General features: G+C 40.4%; 1 protein-coding gene across 3 annotated transcripts; it reads left to right on the top strand.

Moving 5' to 3' along the window:
- COQ10B (coenzyme Q10B) lies at window positions 1-10,240 on the top strand. 3 transcript variants are annotated; one of them, XM_041403469.1, is made up of 6 exons: window positions 1-88; window positions 1,327-1,445; window positions 3,466-3,612; window positions 5,055-5,247; window positions 7,373-7,474; window positions 10,021-10,240. In XM_041403469.1, exons 2-6 carry the CDS (start codon window positions 1,405-1,407, stop codon window positions 10,186-10,188), a joined length of 651 nt encoding a protein of 216 aa, XP_041259403.1. In that variant the 5' UTR covers window positions 1-88; window positions 1,327-1,404; the 3' UTR covers window positions 10,189-10,240. The 3 variants fall into 3 exon arrangements, with proteins under 3 accessions (XP_041259403.1, XP_041259400.1, XP_041259402.1); XM_041403466.1 differs by lacking the exon at window positions 1,327-1,445 and having other exon boundaries at window positions 7-88; XM_041403468.1 differs by lacking the exons at window positions 1-88; window positions 1,327-1,445 and adding an exon at window positions 110-281.
- The last annotated feature ends 1,878 nt before the right edge of the window (window positions 10,241-12,118 follow it).

Below are 12,118 nucleotides of genomic sequence, written 5' to 3'. Positions count from 1 at the left end.
GGGCCGCGGGCGGCGACGGCAGCGCGGGCGGCATGGCGCGGAGCGGCGCGGCGCTCGGCAGGGCGCTGGCCGGAGGGGCCGCCGCCAGGTACGCGGGGCGAGGCGCGGATACCGCGGGCGTGACAGAGAGGGGCCGGTTTCCCGGTTAGGAACTCGCCTCCTTTTTGCCCGAGACGGTGGCAGAGTTGTGAGCAGTCCGTCAAAGGATTTAAAAACTGAGGAAGCGCCCGGATGTTTTCCGCTTCAGATAATGCAACAAGTTCCTTCTCACCTGAGCATGTGTAAGGCTGGCTGCAACAGCTTGAGAAAAACAATATGCTTTGGTGAAGAGTTAACCTTGCAACTGAAAGAAAAAAGAGCAAGCAGATGAGAGAGTGCGATTTGAAAATCTTATTTTAAAAGGTTCACCTGTTACCACTGTTATGGCAGTGCTGCTGTGTTTCTTTATCAAACTCTGTCATCCTCATAAAAACTATCAAAAAGTGAAACAGATTGGTTCATGGTGTCAAATTTCATGCAGTCATTTGACAAAACTGTTGACTGTGCAGTATAGCATAACATTGGACCACATTTTTTACTCTATATTCTTTGTGGTATAATCTTAGTGTTGTGTCTGCAATATTAAATTGATTCAGTCCTGGTCAACAAAATTGCTATTTTAAAAGTAATTTCTTAGAGTCTCCAGGGCAAAATCAGTTGCTGGAAGGGTATTTGGTATAAGGAAACCCATTAAGTAACTGCTTGCAAACTCAGTTTAAAAATGTTTCTAGTGGAAGCTGCAAGGATCTTGGCAGCTGGTTTTAAGCAAGCACAAGCTGGATCAAACCCAGTGCTGTGCTACCTGAAGCCTTGGAGCTGGGGACACTTCACTCCTGCAGTTGTCCCTGGAATGCATTCTGTACCTGCTGCCCGCTCGGCAGGACCTCACTGTGCTCACTAGCAGGCTTCAAGGGCTCAGGTGGTAAATTAGTCTCATGTGCTTATTCAGACTGAGATGCTAATGAGAACACTTGCTGATGGACTCTTTTTTTGGGATACAAACAGGTGTTGGCAAAGAATTTGAATGGGATCAACTTGTGTCTCACAGACCATAAAGTCAGATATCACTAACTGATGGAAGTATCAGCTGGGTACATTAAACACATTTGCCCTGGCATGCTGCTGGCACTGATTTCCATGTTTACACTGAGGAGTTATGAGAGCCATTTTTTCAAAAGGTTAACCTTCGGGCTTAAAAAATTGTGTAGTTATTAAAAAAATTAAAAAATCACAGAATATGGATCACTTCCACGTGCATGTCATATTCCAGAAATGCTTCCTTTTCAGGTCATGGGAGTTGGGTGGTGCAGTGATCAGTCCTCAAGTGCTCAGGGAGGAAGCAGTGAGTGGCAGGAGTGAGTGAAGATGGTTCTGTCGCTGGCAGGAGATAAATACAGAGGTGGCAGGTGTGTCTGAATTCTAGAATGGACTTGGTTTTCCTTCAGTGGCCCAGGTCAGCTTCACAAAAATGCATGACAGTCCATGGAAACCAAGGGATTTCTTAAAGAGATCTGCTTTCCTGACCTGAGACCCAGTCCAGCACATTCTCACAGCATCTGTTCTGCAGATAAAACTGGGAGAGGGATGGAGTCCCACCATACTTAACATTGCCTTCCTTGAATGGCAAGGACACAGTCTTTCAGCAGCTGAGAGATTATTTGTAGGGATTGTTTTCCAGCCCTGTGGCTGAAACAAGTTTAGATAAAACTGCAGAAACAATAGACTGGCACAGCATTACAGTAAAAAACAAACCAAGAGACCAACCCTGGTGACTGGTTTGGACTGTGTCCTGTACATGGCCCCAGATAATGGAATTTAGATCAGCTGTGCAGATTGAGGTCTGCTCCAAACATTTGAACACCTTCTGTGAATCTGGTTGAGGCAGCTACAATGTTACTGGCACTCTTCCAGCATTCCTGTCAGAGCCTTTCCTTAACACTCTTGTATGGTCTGTCTGGAAAAAACCAGACTTTGTCCACATCCCTCGAGATACTGTTACAACCATTTGCAGAGTTGTCTAAAGGCTTTTAAAGTGGACCTATCCTTTCTTAATTTTGACACAATACTTCTGTCCCATTTTAGTTTCTTTTCAACTGCAGTGATTACAATGTGTTTTCAGGCACCATGCTTCATATCCCAGTTGCATAGTTGGTTTTTAAAGTCTGTACAGATTGTTTCTAGCCAGCTGCTAATGATGATGCTAATAATGTTCCTCTAGACTCTACCAGTTTGTTATTTACCTGACTCCTACTACAGTGACCATATAAGCTGATGTGCTCAGTCATGGGTAACTACTGTATTTCATCAGAATTCTAAACTATGCTGATTTTGAAAGAACATATTGCTAATTTTAATTAAATTTAATTCAAAATTGGTAACTAATTTGCTGACTAATTTGGTGCTTGGTAAAAAAAAAAAAAAAAAGAAGAAGAAAGAAAAGAAAAAGGGCATCTACCTGCTCATTGTGTCTAAAAAAACCAGCAAAACAACCAACCAAACCCCAAAGAAGCCTAGTTCTGAGTAAAAGAGGTTGGCTCCATTTTTAACCAGGTGAATCCAGAAGTATAGTCCTGATCATACAGTCAGAGGAAGATCAGTCAGAGACCTGGGTTACTCGTTAGCTCATGTTTGTGGAGTCACTGTGGGCAAATAGCGGCATTGTTACTTTCCTGTGCCAAAATTCAGAGCTTCTCAGGCAGCATTTTGCATCTTGACTGACCTGATCTGAGCAAAATCAGTGATTTAGCAAAACTGTTGAACACGGTGAATACTTGTTAGATTTTAGTGCAGATGTTCACTGAGAACACTGAGGTGCAATCTTAGAGTGACTAGTACTTTTAAAGGTAATTTGTTAAGTTTTACTTCTGAAAACACTGCAACCAAGGTTCTGGTGATATTTTCTGAAGGAAATGTTGAAAACTGGATAAACAAAGCACCTTCTGAAAGGATTTCCAAAATTAAATTGTTCTTTCAAGAAAAGGGTGGCAGCAGAGGGATTATAGCAGAGTTCAGCTTTCTGTTTCCAAGTGAAACCTTCCCTACTTTGTGTATTCCAAAAGGGTAAAGTATTGCAAAGTATGTCTAGTTTGTGCTATTAATAAAGCCTGTTCTGCACACTAAATGCATGTGAGACTTGAGCTGAACTCAAGCTGCCATGCAGCCAGCAGTTAATGAGGCCCTTTGTGTTTCACTCTGCCAGTCACTCCTGTCATGACTGGGGGCTATTTTTAGTTTAGTTTCTCATAGGGGGAAAAAAAAAATGGTGCCCCTTGTGTTTTTGACAGTTTATATTGTTACAAGCCTTTGTTTTTCCATCTGGCTGACATTTTCTGTAATGTTATACAAGAGATGGTTTGTCTTACCTGAATGCATTGTTAATTATTTTGGTGATAGGAAATACATCTAAAAGCATTTTCCCTGTTTCAGGCACTTGGCTTCTTGTGGTCTTCTGATGACCAGAACTTCTCCTTTGCAAGCACCTGTAATGAGCCATACTATTTCAAGAAATTTCTTCAATGTTGCCACACCACTAATAAATAAAAGAAAAGAATATTCTGAAAGAAGAATTATAGGGTTGGTATAAAACTGTGGAAAGATACTTTAAATGCTTATTGATTTTGTATTTGCTGTAATTAATCCAAAACACTAGTAGTTCAAAAGACTAAGTACCCCTGAAGACACATGTCCCCAAGACTCTGGGAAGCTAGAAAGGAGTTTTGACTTTCAGAATTTGAGAGATTAGGCTTACCAGTCTAAAATGGAATATAAAAAAGTAGGAACCCAAAGCCCTTGGCCCATAGCAAGAAACAACAGAAATAACTGTTCCATTCCATGACAAAACAAAACCAACCTTGAAATGGAGTAATACACTAAGATTTCATCTAGCAAAATGTGAATAAATCAACAGGTGTGAAAACCCTGTTCCATTCTCTCCCAAACACATGCTAATGTTTGCACTCACATTATATTACACTTCTCAAGATTTTCTTAATTCTTTAAAAGAAGAAAAATAATTATATGATGAAGAAACTTCACACAGAAAAAGATTTTGAAACCTAGTTTGCCTTCGAGCTAGTGGGAAAAACCCAATTTCATTCAACAATACTGGGATCTGCCCCCAGTCTCTGGTCTGGAACAGTATGAACTGTTTATTAGCATATTTTTTTGACTGTTCTTAACATTCCTTTTTGTGATAGTTCTTGAACTGCAACAGATCTCACCTAGCCACTTAAAGAGGGCCTTTGTCCAACAGTCCTCACTGCTAAGTACTGGTGAACATATGCTTCATTTTAAAGGAAATTAAGCACATGCTTAATCCCATCTGTTTCAGAGTCAGAACGAAAAATTAAAAGCCATGGCCATGTAATACTTTGCCACGTTACAGCAGAATCAGCTACAATGTTACCTTAATAGTGTTTCATCTGATTTCAATATCCTGCCTGAGCAGGGGTGGTGGACAAAATGAGGTCCAGAGGTCCCTTCCAACATCAGCCATTTTGTGATGCTGGAAGGTTTTTCCATTGCATCTGGATTTTTAATTAAGCTTTTTTAAGGAAGGTGGTGCTCCTCTGTTTAAACCTTATGAAATATAGTACTTGAGTTTTGGTACACCTTGTCTTGGTTGTCTTGGGAGCCACAAAGTGTGGAATTTTTTTTTTTTTTGGAGCAATGTCCAATGTCTGCCTAAATGAAGACACAGGTGTGCTGGAAAAAATGTTTCCATTAGAAGAGTATGCATGTTTACCTGATACTGCAGAAAGTAGCAGGCATTAGGTTCATTATTCACTAAAGTTACTGCTGGATGGTGTGTGACATTTTGCTTCTTTATGCAAAAACAATTACCAGTGTATTGCTTTTCTTTCCTCTTAACTAGCATTTTCAATTTCCAAAATCAGTGGTAGTGACTCTGTCCACCTTTCAACTGCTTGTGTCACATATACCATCTTTGAAACTTTTTAATACTAATTTGAAACGTAAGTACCTTGTAACTGTAATGTTCATGTGTCCATTTCCAGGTATTCCATGCAGGAAATGTATGAAGTCGTTGCTGTTGTGGAGAATTACAAACTCTTTGTTCCTTGGTGTAAAAAGTCAGACATACTCTCGAGGCGCTCTGGGTACTGCAAAGCACAGCTAGAAATAGGATTCCCTCCTGTAGTAGAGAGATACACATCAATTGTAACCCTAGTGAGACCACATTTAGTTAAGGTAATTACGTTTTTCTTTTCTCCTAACCATAATTTTCCTTATCTTTTGTTTGATGAAATTTGAATACTCCAGGAACATCTTGCTTCAAAACAAATTCAATGCTGGAAGTTCTTTGTGTGGCTCAAAACTTGTGTTGCTTTTCTTTAAAGACTTTAGATGAACTGGGTAGAATTTGAATGTGTTTTAAAACAGCCTGCCACATGAGGGAGGAGAGGAAATCGCTTTTTAATTTGTCTTTACTGGCAAAGCTGGCAGCCATTAAATGAAGATATTAATATTTTTGGGTTTTTTTTCCTTTGTTTTTTTTTATTTTTTCCAAGCCCCTCTGAATGCAAAGTAAGTACTCAGTTAAAAGTTATCTGACAACTCTTATCTTCTGATGCCTTAGTGAGCTTGCTATCTGTCATTACTTTTCTTCTCACAATTTTAACTAGTTAATATGAAAAACCTAAAAAAAGGGCTAAGCTTCAGTACAATGTGCTGAAGAGACCGTTCTTCAATATATTGAAGAGAAGAAAGAAGTGTGGATTTAAAGTATTTTTTTTTTTACAATTAATTTGTTCAGAAGAGAAGCAGTTATGTTTTTCCTTTCAGCTTTTTATGAGCAATAATTAAGAGAAAAGTAGAAAAGCATCAAGGAAAATATTTTAAATGATGCCTGGATCTTCTATTTGTTTGCCTTACATGTTCAAATCTGTTTTGGTAAAGAATGGCTCAGAACAGATTCCTTATAGCAAAACTGCCTCTCCCTTGGCAGATCCTGATTGGTTTGGAATAATTAGTGGAAATTATAGCATTTGATTGCTGTTGAAGATAATTGTTTGAAAATCCTGTTTGACTATTCTTTTCTAGACTTCCTAGTAAGAGACACTTAACAGAAAATTAGTTTCTGAAGTACAGGGCACATGTAAATTGGAAAAGGAATATGCAGAGTGCCTTTATTCAATATCCTTACTGATTCTGAAAAGAAAAAGAAAATTCTTTTTATTAAAAAAAGTTGAGCAGCTATAATGGAAAATCTGTGACTTACGTGCTGAGAGCTTTCCTTTTCTACAGTTTCCTGAGAAGACAGGCTTTTTTCCTTCACACAGCTATCAGATTGGCTTACCAACTCTTTTTCCCTCTTAATTCACTCAAAAGAAGAATTCTTAGAAAAGAGACTCACAAAAGTGGTGAGGAAAGCCATTTCTTCAGATTGCCTCCCCTGAGACTCATTAGCCTTTTCTCTGCTGCTATTACTTTTCCTAGAGGTTTACATTATGTCCACAGAACTGCAGGAACATTTCTAGGGAAGTGATTGTGTGCTTGGACCATTTCACTGTGCTCCCGAGTAACTCCAGGCAAAGGAACCTTGTGTGCTGCTCAGGCACAAAATGGGAATGGGTTTGTTGCTTAAGGTTTTCCCCTTTTTAGGGCTTAAACAATGGAAAAATCAGATTGGTAACAGCAGGTTTTGCTGAGGGGGAAAGCATGGAGTGAGTTTGCTACTTTAAGACTGGGAGAAAGGGGAACACAGTGGCAGTTTTCCCATTTTTCCTGCTGTTTTGATAGCAGCAGGGAAAAGTAGGCCCAGCTCTTTGTATCTAATCTTCCCTGTACTCCTTCCCTTTCTGATATAGAAGTAGCAAGGCCATGCATTATCTCATTCCTGGAAAGAGAAATGTAGGTGTTTTTGTGCTGGTGATTAGTCTTTGGGATGAGTCACCTCACCACAGCTCTCCAAGCCAAGCAACACCTATTCCCTGGGGACAGTGCTGGAGCAGAGCTCCTTGGGGTAACAATAAGAACTTGTAAAAAAATGGCCCAAAAAAAAGTTACAGAAATTTTCTCTACAAATTCCAAGCCAGTTGAGGTTATGTATTTGGATCATAAAACAATCATGCCACAGATCTGTTTTATGACACTCAACACACAGTATTTTCCTCTGCCTTGGAAGGCCCTCAGTTATTTTGCCATAATTGACATCTTTGCATATAGGATATCATGCTGGCTGTGCTGTAAGAACAGGTTTAACTATGCCACAACCATCACTATTTAACAAAAAGCAAACAGAAGCTTCAGTAATACCTGTTTGTCGCATTTGTAAAAGCCTAATTGTAGCTTGATTTTCAAAACTTTATTTTAGGCATCATGCACAGATGGAAAACTCTTTAATCACTTGGAAACAGTGTGGCGTTTGAGCCCTGGCATCCCTGGTTATCCAAGGACATGTACATTGGATTTTTCAGTAAGTATGGTAATTAAAACTACCACATGCTAGGAGCAGCACATAGAAACACTTATCTTCAACTGAGGGGGCTTTTTAAAATGCCTGTGCTACTTCTTTAAACACTTAGACACAGAAAACAAGTTAGCTTTAGTAAATTCTGTCCAAAAAATACTTTGCAAACTTTACTGCTGGAAACCACTTCAGTATCCTTCAGAAACAGCAGCCTTCTGTGAGGTGTCCATGTATCATGAAGCAGTCTAGGACAGGCACCTATCACCCTACAGTTCTAAACACGTTGAAGTTTTTAGACAGTCCAGTGCAGGAGAAATGCTAAATATACTTTGCTATTTTCTTGAATCACTCTACAACCTAAATGTCCTTGGTACCAGAAAGTCAGTGTTCTGCCATCTGTCCTGTTTGGGCTGCAGTTTGGTCAGTTTCATTTCCTGTCTACCAGTTTTACTCTTTGCTCTATTTTAAACCTTACTCCTTCCTCCTCTAATACAAGTGTAATAGTTTTTTGCTGTCTCTAATCTATGATGGGATATCACTGCAGCCCCAAAGTATTGCTCTTTAAATCCAGTACCTGATTTAGCCTGATTTCACTCCCAGAAAAGCTGTTTCCATTCAACTTACTGCTTTTCCATGTTGTCTGGTTTGTCTGCCATCACATTTCTTTTTGCATTTTATACCAAAGTGTATAATAAAGCATTGAGCTGGGGGTTGTAACAGGCTGCAAAAGTACACAGAGCTGGGCTAATCCTGCTGCCATCTGCTGGAATACCCTGCTTTGAAAATTATCTTCAGTGAATAGGAAAAAGCTTTTGGAGTATTTTTAAACTAGCACATTAACCTCCTTGGGTTTTTAGCTTTCAGTTTATTACTGCACTTCATATAGTTCAACAGTAAAAATTAATCTACAGGTGCTCAAAGAGCCACACTTTTTAATGGTTTGCATGTTATGCGCTCATGTTATTTGTATTTCTTTAGGCAAATAAGCGTCAGTTCTTTCTGCTAACATATATAAGCTATCTTTTAACCCAAGCCATAAATCAATTAAAAAACCTGAATTAAACAACTATTTAAAGCCTACAACCTAAGTACAGGCTCTGTGAGAAAACAGCACCACACCTCCACAAACCAACATTTTGACATTTCAGGTCAAGAACTTCAGTTAAATGGAATCAAAACTGAACTGGATATGGACATTTTCATTTTTTTGGGGGAACACTATCAACACATCTTACTGCTTACCCTGTTTTGAGGCAGCAAAGGAAGCCAGTGCAGTTGGCTGAGGTTAAATAACTCTGCCAGTTACTGCCCTGCTGCTCCTTGCCTCTGGGCACGTGCAGGCAGGGATGATAAGCATTTCACAACAAACTCCTCAAAACAGGCCCTGCAATTACAGATATTCCAGAGACAACTTCAAGAATATTTGTTTGCTTTAGAAAAAGTTGTTTGAATTTTGAATTTTGAACCAGCTAAGCTGGTTCCCACAAGCAGATGTCTCCTGTTGTGCCAGCCTGATTCCAGGAGACGTCCACATACAGCAGGGAACTTTCCTACTTTGGTTTCAGCTCTGAAATGATTTGGTTCGTAGACTGAAGCACACCACCATTTTTACCAGCTGCAAACTTCATCAATGTATACCATACCTTAAGACTGACATAACTGCTGAACACAATGCCAGACTCAACATCCTCACTGTGCAGAACTCTGCATGCCCGAAATGACAGCTCTCAGACTTGCAAGAGGCACATTAATTTTACTGATGTTTGAGGTCAAGCAAATGTAAATGAAGCTACACTTGGCTTATGGGCCAAGCTGTTTAATTACTTCTGTGCTACTGCTTTGCAGTTAACATGCATTGCTCATAAGGGATTGTGGAGAAGGTGTATTTGCTCCTTGTGGCATTAAATCTGATTTTTCAGGAATAACAAAAATTACTTAACTCCCAATCCATTTTATTGACTGCTGGTGTCAGGTTGGGAGTGGGAACTGTTGAGGTGGGAGATGTGACACACAAACCAAATCTGTTATTTTAGTCATTACACTGCTTGTTTGAACCTACCCTGACTACTGCCACCAACAAGGAAAGACTGATTTAAAATATTGGCATTCAATAGGTAACTATTTCAAACTGCTTTTAAGCTTCCTGCGTGTGCTCCAGCTTACCTGTTAGTCTGTTGTCTTGCCACACAGGATTTTCTTCAGACAACTTTTGTCCACCAAGCGAATTCTGTGCACAAAATAACAGTTATTGTTTGTCAGTAGTTTTTCATTACCCCAAACCTCTTTTGTAATGAACAATTTATTAAAGAAAACACAGTTTAGGTTTAGTTTACTTCAGAGAACTGAATGAGAGGATTATGTTAATGGAAAAGCCCAGAAGTACAGTCCTTAGACCAAGGAAAATAGGTTTTCTTCTCAGCCACGTTCACCTGTTTCTCAGTTTTAACTGTTCTACAACTTAACCTGGAGATTCTTTAACAAAGTTGTCTATTTGTAACAGCATTTTACAACAGTATATATAGGAAAAATAATTATCTTATTTTCTTAAACAGATTTCTTTTGAATTTCGTTCACTTCTACACTCAAAACTTGCCACGCTATTTTTTGATGAAGTTGTAAAGCAGATGGTTGCTGCCTTTGAAAGAAGAGCATCCAAACTCCACGGCCCAGAAACCAGCATCCCTCGGGAGCTGCTGCTGCATGAAGTTCACCAGACCTAAAGGGAAACTGTAACAACCTCAGCTATAAACTCGTTTGTACACTTCACCTGTACAAAGTGCCGTGCTCCTCCTTTGGGGCATTTATTTCTTATCTGAGCTTGGGTGTGATCTTACCCTGTGCCAAACACACCTGCTCAGACAGACAGACACAGAATGTTCAAAAGCTGCAATCAAGTGCAGCTTAAAGCCTTATCAGTAACAGACACCTGGCAGCTCCTGTAACCCGGGCTATCTCAGCTGCCGTTTAACGCCAAACGGCTCCTGGAATCACAGCCCAAGCTCTGCCTTAGCCAAGCTCCTGGGGTTTTTCAGCACTGTAACTTATTAACTCAACTTTGTGGGAATGTAACTTCAGAGCATCAACTCAGCCAGCTCTGCCCAAGCAGAGGCCAACTGACACACTGGCTTCCCAGAGAATGGCACCGTTTGGCAGCCATTGAGGAATGGTGCTTTGCATTGAAATGGCAAAGGTAAGTCAGGGATCTCCAGTTCCTAGTGACCAGCAACTGCTCTAGCAGTCCCCTCGTTTTCAGGGATGAAATGCATAAGGAGTACTGTAACCTGAGCGCAGCAGTCTCAGCTACAGCCAGTGGTGCCCAGCGGACCCGTCTGGAATTTGCCGTACATTTGGCAGGCTGAACTTGCTCCTTGCCCCTCCTTCCCTGGTACACTCTGCACTTTGGTTATCCCCATCTCACCTAATGCAAATGGAACACTTTGAAGCAAGTGTTACCTCTGAGAACCAGGTACCCGTGCTGTCCTCCCCGGGAGCAGGTAACAAGAGGCCCTGTGCTTCCTTGCGGACAAGCACAGCCAAGGCCAGCTGTCATCATAAATCATACAAGAGAGCACTAAACCTTCATTCTTTGAGGTTTTCAGTACCATACTCCCACTGTGATAAGAGCATCCTGATTACATACATGCTCAGTACTTCTATGCCTGAAATACTCTCTTCCCAGTCTCTGAAGAAACCAAGGGAATAGGTTTGAATCGATTCTAAATCTCTATGTTGCCTTGCATTACCAATTTCCTTACTGAAATTAGGTGAAGCTTCAGGCCAGGTGCTGAAGCTGGTCCTTTCTTGGCAGCACATGTAATCCACGTGGTTATTAAAGAACAGCATATTAAATAACATCGAAAGGTATGTTTCAAAATAAAGACAGCCCTGAAACAGTTTCAGATAATTTTACTTAAAATTAGAATGTCACACATTCCATCTGAGGAAGGATGGTTCTTATTAAGGACAGGAAGCTGAGGAAAGCAACAGGTGGATTAAGGTCATTTGTACAGAACTGAAGTTGTAAAGCAGTTTTGATTGCTGAGGTAATCAGATATAAACATACACAAGTTTGGGAAAAGCATTGTTCTGCAGGCTGGAAAGTAGAAAAGACTGCACAATGTTAGTGGTGGTGTCAGGTCAAAGAACACAAAGAGGCAAAGCAACATTTCTAGTGCAAAATAACTAAATCCTGCACCCCTTACCAGAAAGGAGGAAGGTAAGAATGGAAGGCTCAAGGTGAGGAGGTAATCACATATTACACCTGAGCAAAGGAAGGATCTAAAAAACCCCAGAACCCTTTCTTAGCACTCACCTGTTTGATACCCTCGGGGCACTTCACTTCCCCTGGGACTGTGAAAGGTACACAGGGCCTGTTCCAGCACGTGAAACAACCAGATAACACAGGGCAAAATAAAGTCAGTGCACGTGCCTTGTTTTCAGAGCATTGTTTAATATTTCAAAGAACTGTAGTGCAGTTCAGCTTAGATATTTCTTACCAAAATTAAAGCACTTGCATTTCTGAGAAACATTCTAGACAAAGGAATGTTTCTCGGAGTGAAATGCCCTGTCATATTTTCAAGCATAAGTGTCAATTTCTACTAAGTCTTAGAAGCAGCAGCAGGCTGTCCAGGCTCTCCCATAACTATGGCT

Source organism: Onychostruthus taczanowskii, unplaced genomic scaffold, assembly GCF_017590055.1.
Source record: "Onychostruthus taczanowskii isolate IOZ18803 unplaced genomic scaffold, ASM1759005v1 scaffold20, whole genome shotgun sequence".
Lineage (NCBI taxonomy): Eukaryota > Metazoa > Chordata > Aves > Passeriformes > Passeridae > Onychostruthus > Onychostruthus taczanowskii.
This window is presented reverse-complemented; position numbering and strand designations above follow the sequence as displayed.

Excerpts from the sequence above, each read along its gene's own strand:
- COQ10B (XM_041403466.1), top strand. The coding sequence starts at position 33 with ATGGCGCGGAGCGGCGCGGCGCTCGGCAGGGCGCTGGCCGGAGGGGCC. Across the intron at positions 3,613-5,054 it reads TCTGAAAGAAGAATTATAGG|GTATTCCATGCAGGAAATGT; the intron begins GTTGGTATAAAA and ends GTCCATTTCCAG. Across the intron at positions 7,475-10,020 it reads CATGTACATTGGATTTTTCA|ATTTCTTTTGAATTTCGTTC; the intron begins GTAAGTATGGTA and ends TTTCTTAAACAG.